The 25417-nt window shown below is 57.1% G+C and overlaps 1 protein-coding gene across 10 annotated transcripts in view; it reads right to left on the bottom strand.

The window, feature by feature from the left end:
* Positions 1-25417, bottom strand: part of Tenm2 (teneurin transmembrane protein 2) — an 856557-nt gene that overhangs the window by 12438 nt on the left and 818702 nt on the right. For all 10 annotated transcript variants that reach the window (XM_069993966.1, XM_069993969.1, XM_069993971.1 and 7 more), the window contains 11 exons: positions 22842-23052; positions 17754-17873; positions 15919-16180; positions 14761-15028; positions 13610-13753; positions 12928-13177; positions 8795-8815; positions 5762-5994; positions 5469-5623; positions 3302-4176; positions 1252-1427 (listed from right to left, as the gene is read on the bottom strand). In XM_069993966.1, the coding sequence (XP_069850067.1) occupies positions 1252-1427; positions 3302-4176; positions 5469-5623; positions 5762-5994; positions 8795-8815; positions 12928-13177; positions 13610-13753; positions 14761-15028; positions 15919-16180; positions 17754-17873; positions 22842-23052 (2715 nt within the window). The remainder of the gene's footprint in view (positions 1-1251; positions 1428-3301; positions 4177-5468; positions 5624-5761; positions 5995-8794; positions 8816-12927; positions 13178-13609; positions 13754-14760; positions 15029-15918; positions 16181-17753; positions 17874-22841; positions 23053-25417) is intronic.

Below are 25417 nucleotides of genomic sequence, written 5' to 3'. Positions count from 1 at the left end.
CGGTAGATTGCCAAGGGACCGGGGTCGGAGGTCATCGGGAAGACGCGCTTGCGGCTGAGCTCGGAAAGGGAGCGGCAGAGCTGGGGACCACTCGGCGGCCGCCCCCAAGAGCAGCCAGAAACTGGGGGAGAAACTGCGCCAGAGGCGCTGATGGACAGTGTTGGCGAAGGAGAGAGGACTCGTCCCAGGAACGGAGCATTTCCAGGTAAGCAGACCCGGCTCGGCCCCCAGGCCTCGGCGGCTGACCCACAGCTTCCCGGAGTCTATCATTCCCATCAGCCGTGATCAGCCACAGGACAGGGGACCGAACCCAGGGCCAAACTCTGCTTGCTGGGCAGTGCTCTACTGCTCGAGCTATGCTTCCAACCTTTTTTTTTTTTTTTTGTTGGTCGTGGGGCTTGAACTCTGGGCCTGGGCGCTGTCCCTCAGCTCTTCAGCTCAAGGCGAGCGCTCTACCACTTGAGCTACAGCGCCACTTCCGGTTTTCTGGTGGTTTTATTGGAGATAGGAGTCTCACGGTCTCTCCTGCCCGGGCTGGCTTTGAACCGCGATCCTCAGATCTCAGCCTCCTGAGTAGCTAGGATTACAGGCGTGAGCCACCAGCGCCCGGCCCAACCTTTTTTTTTCTTTTGGGTCCGGTCGTGGGGCCTGAACTCTGGGCCTGGGCGCTGTCCCTCAGCTCTTCAGCTCAAGGCGAGCGCTCTACCACTTGAGCCACAGCGCCACTGCCGGCTTTTTTCTTTTTGCTTATGTGGTGCTGAGGCATCGAACCCAGGGCCTCGGGCATGCAAGGCAAGCGCTCTACCACTGAGCCACCTCCCCAGCCCACTTTCTTTTTTCTTTTGTGCTAGACCTGCGACTTGAACTCAGAGCTTGGGTGCTGTCTCTTGGGGCTTCCCCCCGACCCCCCAGGCAAGTGCTCTACCACTTGAGCCACACACAGCTCTGGCTTTCTGGTGAGTCACTGGAGATCAGTCTCCCCGTCTTTCCTGCCCGGGCTGGCTTTGAACTGCGTTCCTCGGATCTCGGCCTCCCGAGTAGCTGGGGTGACAGGCATGAGCCCCCCAGCGCCTGACTTTCTGGCACAATTCTTAACCACAGTGACCCCATTCTGGGACCCTGGGGTCTGAGCTCAGCGCCTGGTGCTTGCAGGCCGGGCCGGGTGCCGCCCACCCGCCCGCAGAGGGGCCCTGCTGTGGACGAGAAGGGGAGCTGAGGGTCGCGGGGGGCGGGGGGAAAGGGGAGGCTCACCTTGCACCACCGTGTACGAAGCTTCCACCGAGGAGAGGTTGGTGACCACGGTGACATCGTCGTCCCGGTTGGAGTTCTCGATGTCAATGGTGATGGATTTCTCCATCTCCCGGTGCAGGCTGGTGACCACGCCGGTGGGGCGCGTCACGTTGGTCAGCCGGCCCTCATGGTCGTAGCTGGAGGGAGGGAGCGCAGGGTGGAGTCACATCCAGCCAGGTGCGTGTGTGTGTGTGTGTGTGTGTGTGGGGGGGGGGGGGGTCAGGGTCAGTCCGGCCTCTCTCCCCCAGGTGACCCGGCCTTGGCTGAGCTGTGTGTGTGGGGGAAGGGAATCTGGGGGTGTGTGGATCAAGTTCACCTGCGGCTCATCTGCTTGCGGGGGGTCGGGGCTGAAGGGTGGCACTCGGGGGGCCGTGAGCATCTCAGAAGCCTGAGTTGCACTGCCCGCCCTGAGACACAAGGCCGAGCCGGGGAGCGCGGTGCTGCAGCACTGGCAGCCGCCACGAGGTGGCAGCATCTTCCTTCTGCTTGAAGGTGAGACTTGGGAGCCATTCATGGCCTTCTGTTCTTTTCTCTTGCTCCACGCCCCCCCCCCCCCCCCCCACTCCTTCTCTTTGGGATATCTCCTCCCTTAATTTACTAAATTCTCGAGGATCAGCAATAAGGATCAGCGAGGGCCCAAATCGGTGGCTCACGCCTGTCCTCCTAGCTACTCACGAGGCTGAGATCTGAGGACCACCGCTTGAAGCCAGCCCGGGCAGGAAAGTCCATGAGACGCTGATCTCCAATGAACCAGCAAAAAACCGGAAGTGGAGCTGTGGCTCAAGTGGTAGAGTACCAGCCTTGAGCGGAAAAAAACCCAGGGCCAGTGTCCAGGCCCTGAGTTTAAGCCCCAGGACTTAGCTTGCTCCTTCACCACTACGGAGACCCAGCTATGTGTAGACTCTACTTGGGGGCAGCGGGGGACGGGCATTATGTCATGGGTCAGTACTATGGAAGGCTGGAGACTTGGGGTGTGAGATAACCAGGAGGGGAAACTCGGGCGGCCCTCGCCGCTTTCTCTGAATTGATTTGCTTTTGCTGAGGAGGATGTTCAGGGTTTAGCCTCCTGTCTGCAATCATGTGTGCCGCTGGACCTACTGAAAATTACGGGGAGCCCCACTGGGAGCCCCCACACCCAGGGCAGTCATGCATAATCAACCTGGATAATCAGCGCCTCTCTCCCCGGGGCGCGCCCAATATCCTGAGATCCAAATGCAGGCAGACAACAGGAATTCCCAGTGCTGGCAGAGACCCCAGAGAGGAGAGAGGAGACGGGGGGGGGGGGGGGAGAGGGAGAGAGGGGGGGAGAGTGAGCTAGAGAGAGGGGAGATCCAGACCTCAGCCTCCTGAGTAGCTAGGATTACAGGCATGAGGCACCAGTGCCTGGCCAGCAGTATTCTTCTTGTGCTAATCTTGGGGCTTGAACTCAGGGCCTGGGTGCTGTCCCTGACCTTTTGTCCTCAGGACTAGCACTACCACTTTGAGCCACAGCTCCACTTCTGGTTTTCTGATGGTTAATTGGAGATAAGAGTCTCATGGATTTTTTTCTGGCTTCAAACCACGATCCTCAGATCTCAGCTTCTAAGTGGCTAGGATTACAGGTGTGAGCCACTGGTGCCCAGTTCCTGAGCTTCTTGTGCTCAGGCCTACCTGTCTACCGCTTTGAGCCATGGCTCCATTTCTGATTTTCAGGTGGCTAATGGGAGATAAGAGTCTCACAGGCTTTCCTACCCAGGGTGGCTTCGAACTGCGATTCTCAGATCTCAGCCTCCTGAGTAGCTGGGATGACAGGCGTGAGCCACCCGTGCCCAGCCAGCAGTTTGGTTTTCCGTGCCAGTCCCGGGACTTGAACTCAGGGCCTGGATGCTGTCCCTGAGCTGCTTTCGGTCAAAGTTAGCTCACTCTCTACCACTTGAGCCACAGCTTCGCCTCAGATCCCAGCCTCCGGAGGGGCCGGGGTGACGGGCGTGAGCCCCCGACCGAGCGGCCCTGAGGAGCAGGCGGCACTCACTCGTAGAAGGTGGTCCAGCCGGTCTCGTCGCTCTTGGTGGTGAGCAGGCCGGTGTTCCCGTCGTAGGTCATGAGACCCAGCTCGAGGTTCTGCGTGGACACCGCCTTGAGGCCGCCGTGGGTGCCCACGGTGAGCGTGACGATCTGGTTGTCGGGCATGAGCAGGTGCCGGGGCGTGCCGCTGCTGTCCCGGCGGATCTTCAGGGAGTTGCCGTTGTTGTCCACCAGCTCGGTGACGTGGTTGTCGGGGCTGTAGGTGAAGTTGTACAGGTACTCGCCGGTCACCAGGCTCATGGTGTACTGGTGGATGCCGTCGGCGTTGAACACGTACAGCTCCTGCTCGCCGGGGGAGGCGGCTTCGTACTGGTTGAAGGCATTCAGCACGGGCTTGTTCTTGCTGACCGCCCGGATGCGGATGTTGCCCAGGTCGGCCACGTAGACCGTGCCGTCGGGGGCCACGGCCAGGGAGGACGGGGAGTTGAGGATGGCGTCGGTGGCGTAGGCGTCGTCCCCCGCGTAGCACACGCAGTTCACGTCGTTCTTGCAGTCGCAGTCGGAGGCGGCGCCGGCCAGCAGGCAGATCTCCCCGTTGGTGGTGACCTGGCGCAGCCGGTTGATCTTCTTCTCGTCCGTCTCGGTGATGTAGAGCACGCCCGTGTGCGACACAGCGATGGCGCTGGCGGACTCGAGCGCCGAGTGGATGGCCAGTTTGCTGAGCGAGTAGTCGATGCCCGGGACCTGGCAGTGCATGGGCCGCCCGGCGATCACGCTCACCTGGTGGTTCTCTGTGATCCGGAGGATGACGTTGTTTTCTAGAAGATACAGGGAATTGTCCATGGGGTTCACGGCCAGGTCTGTGGGCCACTCCAGGCGTACCTGGGGAGGGACAGGGCGGGTTAGAGACCGGGCTGCCATCCGGCTGACATGACGGCGGTGGGGGGGCACCCTAGCTTTCTTCTCTTGTGCCTGGCCTGGGACTTGAACTCAGGGCCCGGGTGCCCTCCTTGAGCTGTTTTTTTTTTTTTTTTTTTTTTTTTTTTGCTCAAAGCTGGTGCTCTACCACTCGACAACAGCTCCATTTCTGCCTTTTTGCTGGTTCACTGGAGATAAGAGTCACGGGGACTTTTAATTTTTCTTTGTGCCTGGGGCTGGCTTTGAACCGTGACCCTGAGATCTCAGCCTCCTGGGCAGCTAGCATGACAGGCGTGAGCTGCCCATGCCGCTAGCGTTTAGCAGGCACACTGTGAGCCATCCGGAACGGCTGGCTGTGTGTGTGACAGAGAAGACGCACTCGACAAACGTGGCCAGCTCTGCCCACGGGGCCGCGTGTCAGCCCTGTGTGTGTGTGTGTGTGTGTGTGTGTGGCACGTCACACATAGCTGTGCGGGGGCCGGAGCCGCCTGTCTAGGCGCTGCCCAGGCAGAAAACCGTGAGCCCCCTGTGTCCACACCACACAAGGGCCCATGGGGCCCCAGCTGAGGATAAAGGACAGCGTGGCGCCACTGCCACTGCCGCTGCTAAGGGAACAGCGCACTGGGGCTGGCCCAGGATTAAGGGAGGGAGGCCCTGCAGACTCGGGGTGCTGGGCTTTGAGGGGCCTGTCCTCTGTGGGCACTGGGGGCATCTGCCACAAGCTGGGCTAGGGCTGCAATGCAGCGGGTGGGCTCACACCAGCAGGGGCAGGGCTTCCTCCGCCCGCCTCACAACCTCTCCTGCAGGGGAGCAGAGGAGGAGGTGCAGGGCCCCCCATCGGTCACCATCCCGCCACTTGTTGGAGCATCCCTCCCTATCCCTACCTTCTTCCTTCTTTCCCTCCTTCCCTCCTCCCTTGTCTCCCCCTTCTTTTCCTCCTTCCTGCTCTCCCTCTTTCCCTCCCTCCTTCCCTCTGTCCCTCCCTTTTCTCTCTCCCTCCCTTCCTGCCATCCCTCTTTCCTTCTTTCCCTTCTTCTCTCCTTCCTTCCCCTTCCCTCCCTCTTTTCCTCTCCCCTCCCCTCCTTTCCTCTCTCTCCTCCCCCTCCCCTCCCACCTGTCCCTTCCAGGTCCATCTTGCTGCCCAGTGGCCCCGGGTAGACAGTGCTGGGGTCTTCACCCCTAGCCCTCGCGCACCCCCCCCGTCTCCTCCCAGCACGCAGGCAGGGGTGGGTGGGGGCGCAGGGGGAGGGCCCCACCTGAGCCACGTCCATGCTGGAGTCACAGCTGAGGGGCCGGACGGCGGTGAGGTCGTTGGAGCCGAGCAGGGTGGAGATGATCCCGTTCTGGTCCACCTTGCGCACCATGGTGGCGTCCACGAAGTACATCAGCCCGTTCTTGTCCACGGCGATCCCTAGGCCAGACGTGGGGTTTGGGTGAGGGGCGGGCTCTGTGGAGGGCGGGTCCTGGGCCCGGGGTGGGGGTGACCATGGTGGAGGCCGGCATGAGCTGAGGCTGGGGGTGGGGTGGGGGGGTGGGTGGAGACCTCTACCTCTGGGGCTCATCAGCGTGGCCTCCACCGCCTTGCCTCCGTCTCCGCAGCGGGCCTCGTCGAAGGGCAGACACTGCTCGCCCGTGCCGGCCACCACCTCCGAGTTCCCCGCCAGGTCCTTGGCTCCGCTCAGAGACCGGACGCGGTAGATCCGGCGGCTGTTGGTGTCGGAGACGAAGAGCGAGCCGGACACGGGGTCCACGGCCAGGTAGTACTTGTGCGCCGGGTTGTTGCTTTAGACAAAGCAGCAGAGGGAGAGGGAGATGAGGAAGGGTCCCGGGGCTGGTGTGTGTGTGAGTGTGTGTGACAGACATCTTAGCCTCTTCCTGTCCCTGGGCTCTGCCCACTTTAGTGAACTGGAAAGCAAGGGCGCCCCGCTCAGTGTTCTGACCCTCCAGTCACACCCAACTCCCTCACGCTGTCGTGGAATCCAGCCATCTCCCACCGGAAAGACCCCCATTTGATCCTGTTTATTTTATTTTTGCGCCTGTGCTGGGGCTTGAACTCGAGGCTGGGGCGCTGTCCCTGAGCTTTTGTGTTCAAGGTGCGTGCTCTACTACTTGAGCCACGGCGCCACTTCCGGCTCTTCTGGTGGCTCATTGGAGATGAGAGTCTCAGGGACTCTTCTGCCCAGGCTGGCTTCGAAACCAAGATCCTCAGAGCTCAGCCTCCCGGGCAGCTGGGATTACAGGCGTGTGCCACGGGCGTGGGGTAGTGCAGCTTTCAGCGCTGATGTGAGCACAGGGTCTCTGGTCGGGCTTCGAAGGGCTGGGACAGGGGAGGGAGGTGTTGGGTGTTTCTATTTATCCAGTAGACATTAGCAGGCAAATGGCTAATTAAGACACTACCATTTGGGTTCTTTTCCAATTTAAGGAAAAAAAAATAAATAGGAGAGCCAAGAAGCTATTTTTGGGGGAACGATTTGTGAGTCGAGACCGGCTCATCATTCCAGCTGCTTCTACAAAGACCCGGGGTTGAACTTGCAGTCAAGGTCTTTGGAGATGCCAGCCTAGGTAAACTTCGGGGGAGAGGAGGCTGGTAGGCTTCAGGACCTGGGGCAGGGAACAGCTCCTCTGGGCCCCTCTGGTCTTCCGATCGCGCTGATAGGCGTTGCAGCCCCCATTGCCGACGCCTTGCTTGTGACTGGGTGAGAACGTGGGACTTAGGAGTCGGAGAGAACTGGCTCACGTTTCTGCTCTGCCACCCCCGGCGGTGTCCAGATGTCTGCCTCTGCCAGGGGGACCTGTGCGCTGGGAGGAACGGGTCAAGAAAAGTGCCGAGCCTGCACGAAGCCTCACGGCTGGCACTCGGAAAGGCCAGTCCTCCTCCTCCTCCTCTTCCTCGTCCTCTTCCTCTTCCTCTTCCTCCTCCTCCTCCTCCTCCCTCATTTTACAATGTAGAATTCACGAGGTCATTTTCTCACACGTGGCTTGGGCTCAAGCTTGCAGAGTTTCTGCAGGACTGAAAGGTAGGGCATCCTCCAAATGCTGTCTCTAAAAGCAGGGCACACCCGCGTTCCAGCGGCGGAAGCATCGGCTGTAGCAGGAGCGCAGGACAGGAGCGAGCAGACCCCGGGGCTCAGGCCCCCGCTCCAAGGCCGGGAGGGAGGCCACCAAGGCTTAGCAATGCCCTCGTTCCTTCTCTTCTTTTCTTCCTTTGTCCCCTCTTTATTTCTCCTTTCCGTTTCCTGCCTTGCTCCGCTGTCCTCTTCCTTCCCTTTCCTGCCAGGCCCTTCCGTCTTCCCTTCCCTCTCTCTCCTCTTCGTTACTCCTCTACCTCCTTCCCTCTCCTTCCCTTCCTTCTCCTCCTCCTTCCTCCTCTTCCTTTTGGCTAAGTCATTAGAGAAAATCCATATATGCAAAACAAATTAGGGCTGAGAGGGAAAACTCCTGCCATTTTTTAATTAGCCGCTGTACTTACTGAACGAACGGGAGCTGGTGAGATCAACAGAAAGATCAAGGCGCTCACATCTGTGCCTGTGTCGGAGCAAGCTCATTAATTCTGGACTTTTCTAAATCTCCGGCACAGGAGCCGGCTTTGGGGGTGCAGGGCTCGTTCCTGAGCAGGGAGCCTGTCTTCTCCGTGGCTTCCTCAGCCCATATTTTTGTAGGTCTGTTGGGGGGGGGCCGGCCTGCCCGCTTCACCCCTCGACCACGGGGGTGATCTTTAAGAAATGGCTCGGTGGGAGCAGCCATCGGCCAACGTGGGGGCTCAGGAGGGCTCTTCCCGGGTGGGGCCGATGCCCCTGACCGGGGTGCCCGGTGGGCGCCGGCTGCCACCTGCCTAACTTTGAGCTAGGGCCATGCTGTATTCCCTGAGATGGAGGAAGAACACATTCTCTTCGGGTTGGGGTGGAAGTTGCTCTGTTTCCCTGCTCTTCCACTAGCCATCCGCGGCGAAGCGTCTGTGTGCACGCACGCACGTGACAGTTTTAAACGACCTGGGGTCTGTGGAAGGACGAAAGCGTTTGGTCTCTTGGCTCCATCCTGCTGATGGAGCGCCACCAAAGCGGCCACCGCACCTCACCTGACCCGCACATCCCTGGCGCTACACTTGCCTGTGGCGTGTGTGAGTCTCTACCCCACCTCCCGGCCCCAAATGATCGTCTATCTAGGGGAAAACCATTAATGAGTAGAAAATGAGTTTTTGACCCGTTTCCAGTTCATTAAAGCTTTTGTGAACCCGGTCCAGCATCTCTAGCAGCCAGAAGTTTTCCTTCGCCGTCTAGCCCAATTACGGGCCACCGCGAGTATTTGGGATGGAAGTTCAGCGAGAGTTCACGGTCACGTCCTCGCGTGTCTCAGAAATTCTAATTACTGTCAGCTGATTCGTTGCTTTCTGACTGCAGATCGTAATTGCCAAAGCTTACCCCATCCACGACACACATAATTAGCACAGAAGAAAGTTACGGTTAAAAAAAAAAAAATACACATTACGCAAGGTGGACAAAACAAGACAAAATAAAAACCCCTGCAAACACAAGGGAGCAAGCGAGGTGTGTCGAGAGACAGGGAAAAGGGTTGATCATCTTACCTATGTTTAAACTCTTTATTTCTTTACAGAAAGAAAACAGGAGGAGAAAAAAAGAACACACAGTTAGTTGGAGAAGTGGTGAGAGAGCCAACAACCTATTTTCGGTCTCCTCTGTCTACAGCACCTCCGTGCCCCCCTCCCCCCCCCCCGCCAGCCTCTTCTAGCGCACTGACAGTTCCTGGCTGCAGTACTCTGGATGCAGCCGCGATGGCCCCCGTCCTGGGGCAGATGGCTGGCCGCAGACAGAGCTGAGCTGCTACACTCTGCCGCCGGCTGTCAGCCGTGCGTTACGGGAGGAATCAACCGGGCGCCGGCGGCTCGGATCTGTGATCCTAGCTACTCAGGAGGCTGCCATCTGAGGACTGAGGTTCGAAGCCAGCCCAGTCAGGAAAGTTCACGAGACTCTTATTTCTAAATAACCAGCAAGAAGCTGGAGAAGGAGGGGTGGCTCAAGTGGTACAGCGCTCTTGTCTTGAGTGGAAAAGCCCAGGCAGAGCTAGGGAGGCCCCAAGTTCAAGATCCAGGACACACACACACACACACACACACACACACACACACACACACACACACACACACACACACACACACACACACACACGCATGGCAGAATCAGCAAAATACAGCCAAAAGACAGCAGGTGCTAACACCCAGCAGCAGTGAAGCCCCAGAGCCATTTTCCAAACCCAGTTCATCTCCCGTCTTCTCTCCTCCTCCTTACTCACGTGTGTGTGTGTGTGTGTGTGTGTGTGTGTGAAGAACACCCAGGTTTTCTTCCAGTAACACTCAACCCAGGATCACTCCAGTCCCCAAACTTAGAGGCAATGGCGTCTTCCTGCAGTTAAGAGCCAATAACCGGTTGCGGGGCTGGGAAGGTGGCTCAGTGGTAAGTGCTTGCCTAGCATGCATGAGGCCCTGGGTTCCATTCCTCGGTACCACATACGCAGAAAAGGCTGGAGTGGCCTTATGGCTCAAGTAATAGAGTGCTAGCCTTGAACAAAAGAAGCTCCCGGACGACGCCCAGGCCCGATCAAGCCCCAGGACAGGCCAAAAACAAAAACAAAAAACAAAACAAAAAAAAACCTGTTGACACTATATAAAGCACTAGAAGTTTCGTTGTATTTTCCTTCCTTCCTTCCTTCCTTCCTTCCTTCCTTCCTTCCTTCCTTCCTTCCTTCCTTCCTTCCCCTTTCTTTTTGCTGCTGGTCCTAGGGCTTAAACTCAGGGCCTGGGCACTGTCCCTGACCCTTTTTGTTTTGTTTTTGCTAAATGCTAGCACTTAACTCCTTGAGCTCCACTTGCAGCTTTATTTATTTATTTATTTATTTAATTTTTATTTTTTTTAATCTGTCATGAGGCTTGAACTCTGGGCCTGAACACTGTCTCTCAGCTCTTCAGCTCAAGGTGAGTGTATTTCTGAGTGGTTTATTGGAGAGAAGAATCTCACGGACTTTTCTGCCTAGGCTGGCTTTGAACCATGATCCTCAGATCTCAGCCTCCTGAGTAGCTAGGATGACAGGCGTGGTTGCTTTTTTTTTTCCTGATTAATTGGAGATAAGAGTCACTTCAAATCAGTTTCCCCGGTCAAGATCAAAGGGCCCCAAATCCTCTTTCCTTTTGGCCAAGGGCGGGGAGCGGGGGTGGTGGGGTGCAGGAGAGGAGCTACGGGCGTGGGGTGCCCTGATTTGAGTCTGGAGGCTGCCCAGGCCTCCCGGGGGGCTGTCATTAGCAGTGGGTTTGTACAGGGATTACGTTTTTACATTTTCATTCTAACGTGTGAGTTTTGGCAGGGAAAAAAAAAAGTTAATTAAATGATGCTGATAACTTCTGAGCTCTGACTGGCATCGTGCAATTTAAGATTCTCTCCGCAAAGCCCGGCGTGGCAGCGTGGCAGCCGGGAATTCTCACGCCGGTTCTATATTGCTTAATGAAAGGGAAATGTTATCTGCCACCCGTGGTAGGCATATTTGGCTCTTAATTATTGCAATATCAATTCCACTGTTTTTTTTTTTTTTAAAGTCAAGATTTTTGTGAGGACTGGATGGGATTTGGGTCTGAAGACATGACCTACATCTTTCCGGAGAACATCTGCTTTAAGTTGATTAATTAATATCGTATCTGTGAAGGGTTGGGGGGGGCGGGGAGGTGGGGGGGAAGGGGAGGGGCCGGGGCGGCAGTCCTTGGGGCTGGTGAACTCTGGGTAAAGGCCGAGGTCACTTGCCACTCAAGTTCAAGGTCACCGGCAGGTCTGGCTCTCAGCTGGTGGCATGCCCAATTCATAGCATTCTGCAGTGGGTCTTTGCCGGTAGAGGTGGCCTGATGAGCAGGGACAGGCCTGGGCCCGTCCTGCGGGTTAGGATGGCTGGGTTCATCCTCGAGGGGGGGGTTCTCACTGTGTCTCCTGTTGGGCTGTCAGGGGCTCTCCCAGCGTACCAGCCTGTGTGGCACAGCTGTTACCACGCTGGCTGGTGAGTTACGTGGTGTGTGTGTGTGTGTGTGTGCACGTGTGTGTGATTGCACACGCAAGCATGAGTACCTGGGACTTGCTCTAGTCTCCCCCATTCTGCTCAGAAGTGGGAAGGTGGGAAGATGGCCTCTTTCCAGTCCTGACCTTGCTGTGGCCCCTCTCCTCCTTCTGAGGAGGTGGGCGGGGGTGTTCGCGGGGCCCGGTTTTGGGGCTACTGTTGCTGTGACTGGAGGGAAATCGAGTTGGGGGTGGTGGGGCGGAGCGCAGGGGATGTGTGTGTGTGGTTTGGAGGCTGCTGTGTGTCTGTTACTGCTAGCTCTATCTGGCGACAGGATGGTGGCTTTCTGGAATGTTCCCTGGCTCCTGGGTCGGCTCACGTGGCAGGGCTTACAGGGCCCAGCGCCGAACTCACTTCTGGCTACTGCGGGGAAATCACGCCCGAGAGCCCTGGCGGGGCTCAAGGAAGACGGGAGACGGCCAGAAACGCCTGCACCAAGGAAACTTCCGGATGGACCTCCCTCGTTTTACGATGGCCACACGCCGCGCACCACCCGCTTCCTTTGAGGCAGGCTGTCGGGAAGCGCAGCGGCTAGCGCGGGCCGGGCCCGCGAGGCCGGGCGCTCAGTGCCCGGGAGAAAAGGAATCGCCGGCGCACGCTTCATTCTTTGTAAGGACTCCCAATCTGTGGGGACCCCCCCAGCCTTTCCCACTGTGCCTCCTTCTGCTCAGTCTGCTCATCCTTTGCCTCTGAGCTCCTCTCCCTGCAGCCCTTGGGCTCTGTCCCTGAGATGGTGTGGCTTGGACTACATCTATTCCCCCAGTACCTGTTTCCACCTTTACCAGGGTTCCCGGAGCCCATGTTTCACCTGCCCGGACCCTCAGAGCAGCAGAGACGGGGCTGTTTGTGCTGCTTGGTGGCCCCAGGTCTGGGTGGCTCCCTTGGTGACTCTCTCTCTCTCTTTTTCACTCTCTCCCTTTCTCCCTCCATCCTTCCCTCACTCTCCCCTCCTCCTCTGGCTCCATTTCTTACACCTCACCTACCAGATGGAACTAGGAGACACCTCTCCCCGTGACCCTGCCGTTCTAGTCCAAATCACACCACCCACACCCCAGACCCTCACCACGGCACCCCTTCCCTATTTCCTGCCTCTCTCCTGCTCTCCAAGTCCACCCTCCATCTAGAAGCCACTGCCATCTGTGTGTGTGTGTGTGTGTGTGTATGTGTGTGTGTGTGTGTGTGTGTGTGTGTGTGTGTGTGTGTGCGCGCTGGTCCCAGAGTTTGAACTCAGGGCCTGGGTATTGCCCCTGAGCTTTTGTGCTCAAGGCTGGCACTCTACCTCTTGAGCCACAGCTCTACTTCTGATTTTTTGGTGGTTCACTGGAGAGAAAGAGAGCCCAGGCTGGTTTTGAACCTCCACCCTCAGATCTCAGCCTCCTGAGTAGCTAGGATTAACAACAGGTGTGAGCCGCCCGCGCCCGGCTAAGGGGGCGTTCCATAGGTGCACCAGACAGTTCCCCACGCCCTAGCCGGTACCAGGCCTGGGGTTCGGCTCACCCCGGGGGGTTCTCAAGGGAGAGCCGGGAGTTCAGCCACGAGCTGGGGCGGGGCGGGGTGCGGGGGTGGGGGTGGGTGAGGAGGTGCCCGGGCCCTGCGCCCGCCGCCTACCGCAGCTCCAGGATGCTGGTGACGTTCCGGGACGGGAAGATGCGCCGGACGTAGTTGAAGTCGCCCACGTAGAGGCTGCCGTCGGTGCCCACGGCCAGCGCCACGGGCGCCAGCAGCTTGTTGCCCTCGGCCAGGCCGTTGCAGCTGGGGCAGGAGATGCTGCGCCGGCGCCCGTTGCCCATGACGCTGGTGATGATGGCGGGCTGCTGGCTCAGGAACTGGTTCTCCCCGGTGCCTTTGTGCAGGACGCCTGGGGGGGGCGCGGGGGCGGGGTCAGCACACGGGGGGGCGCGGGGGCGGGGTCAGCACACGGGGGGGCGGGGGCGGGGTCAGCACATGGGGGGACGGGGCGGGGTCAGCACACGGGGGGGAGGGGGAGGCCTGGAGAGGGGAGGGTGCGGGGTCAGCACACGGGGGCGGGGGCGGGGTCAGCACATGGGGGGGCGGGGGCGGGGTCAGCACACGGGGGGGCGGGGGAGATGGGGGGGCAGGGGGCGGCCTGTATGCCGCCCTCCCGATGGCCGGGGGGTGGGACCCCCAGGAATTCACGTCCTCTGGGTGTCCTGGGGTGGAGCCAAGGCCGCAGGGGTGCCCCACGGACTGCGAGTTTGGGGACAGGGGTCCTCGATGAGAAATAGCAGAGTCTGGAGAGAAGGTTCTAGCAGGGCCCCCATGCACGTACCGCTCCTGACGTTGAGGATGTGGTGCTGGTCCAGCGACCAGCCGCCCAGGTTGGACGGGTCCAGCTCGAACCCCTGCAGCAGGGACGTCCTCTTCTCCCACAGAATGAGGCTGGGGCAGGTCTCGTACTCAAAGCCCACCGACACTGTGAGGCAGGAGGGAGGGGGCGCCCGATCACTCCAGCGCTCCCGCCCTGCCCAGGCACACAGCCCTCCCATCCCCTCCCCCACGACCTCTGGGATTTGTTTGCCCAGGGTGGACTTTGAACTGCAGGCCTCCAGTTCTCAGACTCCCGGGTAGCTGGAATGATGGGACGGAGCTCCAGTACCGATTGTCCATCTGTTCTTAGCTCTTAATTTTTTGGTCATGGGGCTTGAACTCTGGGCCCGGGCGCTGTCCCTCAGCTCTTCAGCTCAAGGTGAGCACTCTACCACTTGAGCCACAGTACAACTTCTGGTTTATTGGAGATAAATCTCATGAACTTTCCTGTCTGGGCTGGCTTTGAACTGTGATCCTCAGATCTCAGCCTCCTGAGTAGCTAGGATGACAGGCATGAGCCACCAGTGCCTGGTCTTACTTCTTATCTTAAGCCCCCACTGGGACAGGGGGATCATGGAAGAGAAGCCTTGTCTCTCTTACTGGCCCTGCTGTCTTTTTTTTTTTTTTTTTTTGGGTCCAGTTGTGGGGCCTGAACTCTGGGCCTGAGCGCTGTCCCTCAGCTCTTCAGCTCAAGGCTAGCGCTCTACCACTTGAGCCACAACACCACTTCCGGCTTTTTTCTTTTTGCTGAGGAATCGAACCCAGGGCCTCCTGCATGCAAGGCAAGCGCTCTACCACTGAGCCACCTTCCCAGCCCTTTTTTTGGGGGGGGGCAGTCCTGGGGCTTGAACTCAGGGCCTGGGTACTGTCCCTGAGCCTCTTTTGCTCAAGGCTGGCACTCTACCATGTGAGCCACAGCTCCACTTCCAGCTTTTTCTGTGTATGTGGTACTGAGGGCTTCATGCACGCTAGGCCAGTGCTCTACCACTAGGCCACGTTCCCAGCCCAGCCATGGCGTCTTTAGCTACTGGTACAATGCCTGGCATGCACCAGGGACTGAACCAACACTCGCCCAAACCCAGGGCCCAGCGGGTAGTGGAGGCTGACACACACCGACAGCGTCCGAGAGCCCGTACACCCGCTGGCCGTAGGCGTCCGTCTTGTCCCAGATGAAGGTGTAGGCCAGGTTGGGGGACGCCTGGAAGGACTTCTGGAAGAGGTGGCCCTCCACGGCCACCATCAGGTGGACCCTGACGAGGTTCAAGGGCACGGCGGACTGGGTCATGGTGATCTTCAGCAAGGACTTGTACCCGGCCGTCCTGGAGCTCAGGTACCGGAGCTTCACGCTGGAGCCGGGCAGCTCCAGCTCCTCATGGAGAACCTGCCCGGGACACACGAGGAGGCAGAGACCCCGTATCACATGTGGTCCCCGGCGCCTGGCCCCCGGCCCTGCTTGCTGGAGCTCACGCCGGCCACGTCCGGGGACAGAGGAAGGAAGGAAATAGCATTTTATCCTCCTCCACCAGGGAGCGAAGGGGCGGAGGTTATGATTCTTGGATTAATAATTATTCTTGGCCGCTGTTGTGTTTCTTTAAACAATGATGACAAAAATAAACCCCGCATGGCTGGCAAGAGATGTGAGCAAAAACAGCGGGCTTTATCACCAGCCGCGTGGGAGGAGGCCGGAGGGGAACCCTCGGCCACAGAGCCTCGGTGGAAGGCAGGGACGGCTCGAGCCTCCTGTGTGCCTAGGACTCACGGAGGGCAAAACACCATGTGGGGCGGCACGCATGTGTGTGCCAGGCTGACTTTACCCGATCAAAGCCCTGGGAGCCGGGCACTGGTGGTCACAGCTGTAAATCCCAGCTACTCAGGAGGCCGAGATCTGAGGATCGGGGTTCAAAGCCAGCCTGGGCAAGAAGGTCCATGAGACTCTCATCTCCAGCGGAACCATCAAAAAAGCTGGAAGTGCCGCTGTTGGCTTGAGTGTTAGGGCGCTGGCCTTGAGCAAAAAAATAAAACCTCAGGGACGGTGTGCAGGCCTCGAGTTCAAGCCCCAGGACTGGCATAAAGATGTAAAAATAAAGGTCCAGTACTGCCCAAATCTTGCACAGCTATCTGCAAACGTGGAACATGCATGGGGACCCAGGCTTTCACCTCCAGGGCCTCTGAGTCCCGTGGTGTCCCCGCTCTCCCGTTCATTTCTGTCAGGTGTGTGTGTGTGTCGGGGGGCTGTGTGGGGGCCTGGCCCCGGGGTCCCCGCCTTCCCACCTGGGTCTCGGGCACGATGGGGCTGTGCCCCGGCGCGGCACTGAAGAAGGTGGAGAGCGGGGAGGCGATGATGATGGGGTCAGGCCGCAGGAAGCCGCTCAGGTCGCAGCTGGGGATGGAGTTCTCCTCCGTCTTCATGACCAGCGTGTCCATGGCGTGGAAGCTGTTCCAGGGCAGCCACACGGTGCGCTCCTGGCTCATGAACGGGGCCCGCTCGAAGTGCAGGGTCAGGGCTGCGCCCCCGTTGGCGATCAGGTCGAACCTGGGGGCGGGGGGAGGGGAAGGGAACCTGTGAGGAGGCTCCGCGTGCACACCGCCCTACACCATCGCCCGCCACTCGCACCCAAGGCAGGGGGAGGAGGGCCCTGTGTGTGAGGCCGGCGCAGGCAAGGCTGTCCTGAGCCGAGAAAGAACCAACCTAAGCCGGGCGCCGGCGGCAGCTCACGCCTGTCATCCCAGCTACTCGGGAGGCTGAGATCTGAGGATCGTGGTTCAAAGCCAGCCCGGGCAGGAAAGTCCGTGAGACTCTTATCTCCAATGAACCACTAGAAAACCGGAAGCAGCACTGTGGCTCCAGTGGTAGAGTGCTCGCCTTGAGCTGAAGAGCTGAGGGACAGAGCCCAGGCCCAGAGTTCAAGCCCCACAACCAATAATAATAATAAAAAAAGAACCAACCTAAAAGTCTGTGGCTGGCGTGTGGGGATTCCAGACACATCCTGGGGTTTTGGGGTTTTCCAACCCAAACAGGCCAAGGATCTTAACCTTGGGGCATTAGTGAACAAGGCTGGCCTGGAGTCTCGGCCCTCTTGTCCGTGGAAGCCCATGGGTTGCCCACGTTGAAGTGCTGGTTTTTTTTTTTTAAATGTTTTTATTTTTTGCTGGGCTTAGGGCTTGAACTCTGGGTGTGGGGCACTGTCCCTGAGCTCCTTTTGCTCAAGGCCAGAGTGCTACCCCTTTGAACCGCAGAACCACTTCAGGATTGGCTTTTTTTTTTTCTGTGATTAATTGGAGATTTAAGAGTCTCATGGGCTTTCCTGTCCAGGCTGGCTTCAAACCGTGATCCTGAGATCTCAGCCCCCTGAGCAGCAAGGAGATCATAGCTGTGAGCCACTGGTGCACGGCTCACAGTTGAGTTTTATTGACGGAGGCTTGTGTCCAAGCTACGGTGAGTCTCTGTGCTGCTTTGGAAGATGTGTGTGTGTGTGTGTGTGTGTGTGAGTGTGTACATGCACATGTATGTATGTGCATGTGCATGTGCACGTATGCCCACACTATGTGTCTGTGCATACACATGCGCACACACATGTATGTGTGTATGTGTCTGTGCATGTGCACATGTGCATGCATATGCATGTGTGTCTGTGCATATGCACATGCATGCACATGTATGTGTGCGCACACACATGCATGTGTCTGTGCATGTGCGTGTGTGCCTGTGTGTGCGCACACACGCGTGTGTCCTTCCCATGGGGCTTCCTTTTCCTTGCCCCCGGGAAGAGCTTCCCTCTGTCTCCAATCAGCCGATCAGGGTCTGGGAGGCTGGGCCTTTGCCTGGCAGGGAGGCTGCTGAGTGTATTTAATTAGGCTTTTCTGATTGCAGCTCTGTCCCTCAGGGCTGCCAGGCAAACACAACTTCTCCAGCCCCAGATGAAAGCCGAGGGGGGCCACCGCGGGACGCCTCCCCGCCCCCACCCCTTGTCACCTTGCGCGGACTGAGATTTACACTCGGCGTGTGCTTCTAAGCTCTGCCTCTCCTTCTTTCTAGAGTCCTCCCCCACCACTCCCAGCACACGAAGGGGCGCAGACTCCCCCTCCCCCCCAGACACGCTACTTACGTGCCGTCCTGCCGGGTGATGGTGTAGCCGTATTTGGGGGACTTGATGAAGGAGACGTTCACCCCGACCAGGGGGGTCCCGTCCGTCGTGAGCACTTGGCCTCGGATGACAGACACCAGGCTGCGGGAGGAGAGCACAGCGAGCGAGGGTCACGCGGGCAGGGCCGGCCTTGCTGGACTTTCCCTCCAGGCCGCACAGGGAGGAAGGGTAACAGGGAAGGGTGGGTGCTCCCCGCAGCGCAAGGAACGCTAGCCCTGATGTCCTGGGAAACCTGAAGTGCAAGGGTGTTTTGCACACACCTTCTACACAGGACCTGAAGGGAATCAGATGTATTTTCATGTATGTATGTATGCATGTATGCATGCATGCATGCATGTATGCTTTGTCGGTCCTAGGGCTTGAACTCAGGGCCTGGGCACTGTCCCTGAGCTTTTTGCTCAAGGCTAGTGCTCTACCACTTGAGCCAAACGCCACTTCCAGCTTTTGCTGTGTATGTGGTACTGAGGAATTGAACCCAGGGCTTCATGCATGCTAGGCAAGCACTCTACCACCGAGCCATTTTCCCAGCCCCACTATTTTATTTTAAAAAAAGCTTTGTGCATGAATCAGAGTTTCACAAGGGGGTACGGGCGCTAGTGGGCAATTCCTGTGAGCGGCTGAGGGGCGGAGACCCAGACGCTGGTAGTTCAGACCTGCTGGGACCAAAGGTTCTCGAGACCTCATCTCAACAGAAAAGGCTGGGCATGCATTGAATGGAGCGTGACCCGTGTACAAGGGAGACACCTGCACACCCAAGTTCATTGCAGTTCTGTTCAAAACAGCCAAACAGCGGAAGGAGCCAAGGTGCCCAGCAACCACCGAGGCACGCACAGACCATGTGATATTGCTCAGCCATAAAGGAAAACAAAATCCTATCACTGGCAGGAAACCTGGCGTAAGCTGAGAGGGTCCGTGTGTGAGGCTAGTCAAGTTCAGGAAGCCAAACATGGCATGTTCTTGCTTATTTGCAGAACTTAGAACCGAAATGTGTCTGGACATGGATATGCACATACTTGCATACATGAAGAGAGAAGATGAAGATAACTATAGGGCTCTTTGGGGCGCTGTGGGAGGGGCAGGGAGTGATGGAGGATGAATGATATCAAAATATGTTGTGACTGGGTAGGAAGATGACCTCAGGAGATACACGGAAAGCCGTTGAACAATGCAGGGGAGGGAGGGATGGAAGGGGAGGAGAGGAAAGATGAGGCTAATCTGACTAGCTTACAACACACATATCTTAGTGGAACCTACTCACAGAATACGTGGCAAAAACAAAAACAAAAGACGAGAGAGTAAAATAGGCTCTTTCGGGGGTACAGGTGTGTGTGCGTGGGAACAGAGCCGGTGAATTGGGGTCTGCCGTATGCACGTATGAAAATGTCACAGCGAAACAAGTATGCTAATAAAAATACGCAAAAGGAAAAGATGTCAGCAGAGTAAAGAGGCGGATCACAGTCCCCCTGGTGCTGGGCCTAGGGTGAAACCCCACGTCAAACATCACCAGAAGAACAAGGTCTGGGGGTGTGGCTCAAGGGGTAGAGCTCCTGCCCTGCAAGCTCGAGGCCCTGTGTTCAAACCCCGGCGTTGCCAGGGGACGAGGAAGAGGAGTTTCCTGGGATGGTGTTTTCCACTTAGAGCATCGCACCCATGTTTGGGATTTGGGAATTTTGGGTTGGGATGCCAGCATCCTGTGACTCTGTTCCAAGTCCCCCGAAGGGAAAACACAGCCTGGCAGATCCAGACTCGGCTCCACAGAGCAGCTCCAGACTCACATCGACACCTGGCTCAGGCTGGCTGGCCACGCATCCACGGGTCGGGGAGACACAGGCACGGGGGATTTGGTGCAGGCCGGGGGCTCAGGCCTGCGTGTCCCCTGCGCTCCCGTCAGATGATCACCAACCTTGGGCTCAGCCAGAATCTTCTCAACCAGTTTTGGAATCTGTTTCCTTGGGTAATCCTGCGTGTCCTGAGTCTCTGTCCCCACTGGCCACACCGCTGACCGTCCAACATTACCGGCCTTCCAACACCACTAACCATCTGACACTGCCGATCTTCCAACACCCCTGACTGTCCAACACCCCGACTGTCCAACACTGCTGACTGTCCAACACTGCCGATTGTCCAACACTGCCGATTGTCCAACACTGCTGACCATCTACCACCGCTGACCATCCAACACTACTGATCTTCCAACACCGCTAATTGTCCAACACTGCTGACTGTCCACCACCGCCGACGGTCCAACACCAGTGACTGTCCACCACCACTGCCTGTCTTCCTCCAGCCCTGGGTGAACTTGGGAGCCAGTAGACTGTCCACCCAAAGCCCTTATCCGGTGTGAACAGACAGATCCCGCCTTTAGCTGGTCTCAGCCCTCAGAGCTTTCTGAAAGTGGAAAACAATTGCATGAAGAGTCCTTTTGTTCCAATCCAGTCTCTGATCTTAGCTCAGATGAAGGTTTAAGGCTTTCCTGATTACTGATTTGATTTTCATGTGTGTGTGTGTGTGTGTGTGTGTGTGTGTGTGCATATACTTGTGTGTGTTTGTGTATGCGGGCGCACATGTGTGTATGTATGTGTGTGCATGCATACACGCGTGTTTCGTGTGTGCCTGTTTGTGCATGTGCGTGCATTTGTGTATGTGGACGCACATGTGTATATGCATGTGTGCACCTGTGCGTACATGTGTGTTACATGCGTAGGTCTGTACGTATGTGTGTATGTGGGTGCACATGTGTCTATGTATGTGTACATGTACATGCATGTTACATGTGCATGTCTGTTTGTGTGTGTGTGTGTGGGCACACAGATAATGTTCCTGGTGTCCCCCTGCAGCTGTGTTCTTTGAAATTGGTCTAGTGGCATGAGACTTGCAGAGCTGCATGGTATTAAAGGGGTCTGGGTGGCTGTGGTTCCTACAGCTCTGTTTTTTTTTTTTTTCCCCTTGAAGTCTTTCCACCCTCCCCACTTCTTCATTGTGGCTGGCGTCTTATCATTTCCATTCAGCGAAGACATGCTCTCAGTTCACTTCTCTTTATGATTATTGGTGTGTAACAATTATCACATTATCTAGATAGTGAGATCTGCTCTATAAATTATAGTGGTAGAGCCCAAGCATTTTAGTTATTTTTGTGTGCCATTATCTAGGGGAACGCCTTTTGTGAAGTCTTGAATTAAGTTCTTTTTTACTCCTGGCTCTGTCCTTCATTATTGTCAGACGATAGCGCAGCAGCGTTCACATGCTTGCTGAACTTCAACCCGTGCCTTGGAGTGCAATTTTATACTTCGGAATTATGCATCCACACAGACAGTGAGGGGGTGGTCATCTCAGCTCACTGTGGCTTGCCTGCCTGCCTGCCTGCCTTCCTTCCTTCCTTCCTTCCTTCCTTCCTTCCTTCCTTCCTTCCTTCCTTCCTTCCTTCCTTTCCTCTCTCCCTCCCTTTCCTCTCTCCCTCCCTCTTCCTTCCCTTCCCTTCTCTTCTTTTCTCCCTCCCTCCCTCCCTTCCTCTCTCTTTTCTTTCTTTCCTTTTCAAGCTCAGGGCCTCATGTCTGCTGGCAGATACTCTGTCACTGAGTCATGCATACAGACCTTATTTTGCACTGGCTGAGAGGAGACAAGGAGGGGAAAGGCGAGGACAGGTGAGGAGAGGGGAGGAGACAGAAGGAGGGGAGGGCAGAGTCGAGAGGAGAGGAGAGGGGCCAGGCAGGTGTCCGGAGAGTGCAGGGCTGGGGGAACTGTGAACAATGACACTCTAGACGGAAAAGAACTAAACAGGATTTTACATGCATCCATTGCAGTACCTCTGTGAGGTACTTCACAGAGGATTTTGATAAGCATGAATAACAAAGAAGAGGACGCTGGGGTCGGGGATTTAGCTCCAAGGAAGAAGAGCGTGGGCGGGCTAGGGTTCAGTTTCAAGCACCAAAACAAACCAATGCCCCAAACACACACACACGCCCCCAACTCTGTAAGATAGCCTTGTGTCAGTCAAAACAACACAGGACATCCAGAAATTAGAAAGGTCAGTGGGACGGACGGGAAGGCAGAAAATCAGAGGAAGACGGCGGGGTGGGGACCCTCCGAGGGACCCGAAGGCCCTCGCCAGCGTGATTTTCGGGAGCCTGGGGGTTTGCTAACAGAGACAGCGGGTGAAGGGGTGCAGAGATGGGGGTGCCCCAGGCAGGTGGCCCTCACTGAAATACCATGGACAGATCCCGTGGGCACCCAGAGCTAGGCACAAGGGGACGGAGGTGAGCGAGTCCCAGCCTGGCCGCAGAGCCCTGCCCCGCCCTGTCTCCCCTCAGAGCCCAGCTCAGGGAGGGGGGGCGGTGGTGGCGGGGGGGGGGGACTGTGCCTGAACCCCGGGTCACAGGGCCTGTTGCAGGGGGACGGGCCAAGGCGACCACAAAATAAATCCAGTTTGGCCCTAGGATATTCGCGACCCTCCAATTAGCAGTGGAGGATCCGAAGGATGAGGAGGCTGAGGAGCGCACAGGGCCTGGGCCCTGTGGAGAATGAGCGGGTACCACCCACGGCATCTCTGTGGGCATTAGGGGGGCCCTGCGCCACGTGACTCATCCTAGGTGCCGAATAAACTCACCACCCCCCCTTTCACCCCGCCGCCATCATCTTTGTGCTAAGACGCCGGGAAAGATGGGGTTCGGTGAGCAAATTAATAACAGCTTTCAAAAACAGGCTGGTGCGTGAGCCACTTTAGCGACGCTCAAACAAAAGCCACACTCAAGAGACAGGAGAGAGGAGGATGGGAAGTAATGACCAAAAATGTCATAAAATAATAGATCATTGAAAAAAAAATAAAAGATCTCAGAACTAGGGGAATTAACAGGTGTCTTCAACAGGTGGCCAAACCTGCAGAGGTCAGGACTGAACTCTGGATCTGGGACAGGCTGACAGAGGCCCTCTGGGAACGGGGCAGGCAGCTGGCCCAGGAGGGCCATTTCTAGGACAGATGCGACCCTGCTCCAGGAGGAAGGCTCCGAGGGGCGGCGGTGCTGTGGGCCATGGACAGGCCAGGCGGGCACCTACCTGCTGTGGAACGGGTTGTCTCCTGGAATCACATGGGTGCTGTCCTTCCCTGCCAGTAGCTTGATGCGGTCGTAGAAGGACTTCACGGCCGGCCACTCGGTCTGGCCCTGCTGAATGACCTCCAGCGGGTCCCGGGACCCCCGGCAGAGCAGGCTGCTCTGACAGGCTGACTGCAGGCAGCAGTCTGGGTCTAGGCAATCCACCAGGCCATCTAGAGGGACAGAGCAGAGCCAGGGTGAGCAGGGCTCATGGCGCGGGGGCCCTTGGAGATGCCAATGCGTTTGTTATCACTGCCCAACCCGGTCGGCCTGGCTGTATTCCACTGTGTGCAGCGAAAAACGAAAGAAAATCTGCCCCTCCCCCAAAAAACCCAGCACGGGGTGGAGGGGTGAGGGGGGAGCCGGAAGGAGAGCCTGTGGGGGAGCAGGGCCCCAAATCTCCAGTACCACGCCGAGAATCCAGCCGCACCAAAGCCACAGGTAGCATTTGCCTGGAAGGTAAAAGATGGAAAGGAAACAGCTGTAGGCACGCCGTGGGGGTTCCCAGCACATGGCCCTGGACTTCGCTGGAGGGTGTTGGTGAAGCTGTTCAATGACTCCGTCTTCCTCCTGGGAGCAAGGGTGATCGGAGCATTTGGAAATCACCCCGAGACAATTGCCCCGGTCTGTGCTGACGGGTGGCCGGCGGTCAGGACACGGGGCCCCTCAGGGCTGGCCCACCAAGAGAAGCCGTTAGTCCCTGGAAGTCAGGTGGGGAGCTGGGCACCAGCCCCCTGGACAGCCAGGCCAACCTGGAAATGAAGCACTGGCCCTGTCACCCCTGCTCCACCTTCCATGTCCCTCCTTTCCTGTCTAGATTCCCGCCCCCCAGCTTCTTCCCTTTCCTGTCTAGATCCCGCCCCCACCCAGCTTCTTCCTCTTCCCCAGGCTTGGCTCCGGTTGGTTCATTTGCCATTCTGCACACATTTGAGTGACAGCTCCCTACTGGAAATGAATAAAGGAGTGTGCAAAGACTTGTGGCAAGGGACCCCAGGCCGTACGGTGGGAGGAGGGCAGGGCTGGCTCAGGCGCGAGGATCCACGCGAGGATGGTCTCTCCATCCAGGAGACCTTCCTGGTGATGCCCCCTGCCATTTGGTGTAGCCTTACGGATAGCATGTTGTCCGTGATTCTCCACGCCAGTTCCCATGCGAACACCCTAAATCTCACGGTGGGCCTTGGGGGGCCGGGGGGAGCTTACAAGAGAGCTCCAGACACGTGGAGAAGGAGCCACCAACCACGTGCCGGAACTCAGGCTCTGACCCCAGGCAATCCCCCGGCCTTGACCTTGGATTTCCCACCTCCTCCAAACCGTGAGAAACAGACGCGTGCTGTCTGCCCCACCCGCTGCCCGGGTTTATGTTACAGCAGCCTGGACTCAGCCACGTGTCTACGGACGCCTGTCCTGTGCACCAAGAGGGAGCTTCTGGGAGCAGGTTCTGGAAAGAAAGTGCATTTTAGTCAGGGTTACCAGAGACTCCGATGACGCCCAAGGAGTTTCATAAAGGGTTAGTTGTTTCTTAACGCTCACTCATTATCTTCTTGGTTTTGCCTCCCTGTCTGGAAAGCGAGTTGAATGAGAAAGAAGAACAGGGTTTAATTAATTTCCACATCTCGCCCAGCACAGACCAGGGCACTCAACAAATGTTGGTTGACTGAATAAATGCTTGTATTCCATTCCTCACGGGACAGAAACATCCACGTCAGGACTTGCCCCTTAGAACTGCCTGTTAGATTTGATTCATTCGCCAACGCTCATTTCATTTATCAGGGAATTGAGTGATCTGGAGAACAAATCACTCCCATCTCCTGGATTTGATAGATGTGTTTTGGCCATCATTAGCATCATAGAGACACGGGTTCAAATCCCGGGTTGTGCCATGACAAACGCTAGTCCTGGAAACTCTGAATGAGAGACTGCGGCGTGATTCCGTTTTGGTATTACCCCTTTGCGTTTGGCCGGCATAGTGGAATCAAAGTATGTAATTTCACTCAAGTTCTGCTGTCATTGAGCAATTAGTGGACAATTACGTTAACACATGGCTTTCTTTTTAGCAAAGCCAATCAGAAGGTTTTGCTGCAGGTTTTGCTTGGCTTCAAATGATGTAGACTAGCCTCTCGTTTCCACATGGGCAGATGTGGCTTGTAATACGTTTAGAATTACACATTTTCTGGAAAGGCAGATGTGGGAGGACTCACTGGATTGCGCACTTCCCAGGCCCCGGGAGCCTCAGACCCCAGGAGCAGCCACTGGAGAAGGGATTTCTTCCCAGCAGCAGGTTGACCTTGAGCACTGGTCAGATCTAGGCCTAGATCCTACCTGGATTCAAGGCTATAGGCAGAAAAAGGAAAAGAAAGAAATAAAACAAAGAAAAACACCTCCAAAGAACTGCAGTGAGTTCGGCTTTGAATCACCTACTGCAAACTGCCTGGGGAAGCCGGGAAGAGTCTCCACGGAACACCTGCTTCAAAGTATACAAAGACCCCCACTGACCAGTGGCTCACGCCTGTCATCCCAGCTACTCAGGAGGCTGAGATC

The sequence above is a fragment of the Dipodomys merriami genome, unplaced genomic scaffold (assembly GCF_024711535.1).
Source record: "Dipodomys merriami isolate MVZ:Mamm:240054 unplaced genomic scaffold, mDipMer1.0.p SCAF_44, whole genome shotgun sequence".
Classification (NCBI taxonomy): Eukaryota; Metazoa; Chordata; class Mammalia; order Rodentia; family Heteromyidae; genus Dipodomys; species Dipodomys merriami.
The sequence above is the reverse complement of the archived record's forward strand: the minus strand, read 5'-3'. Positions and strand labels throughout refer to the sequence as shown.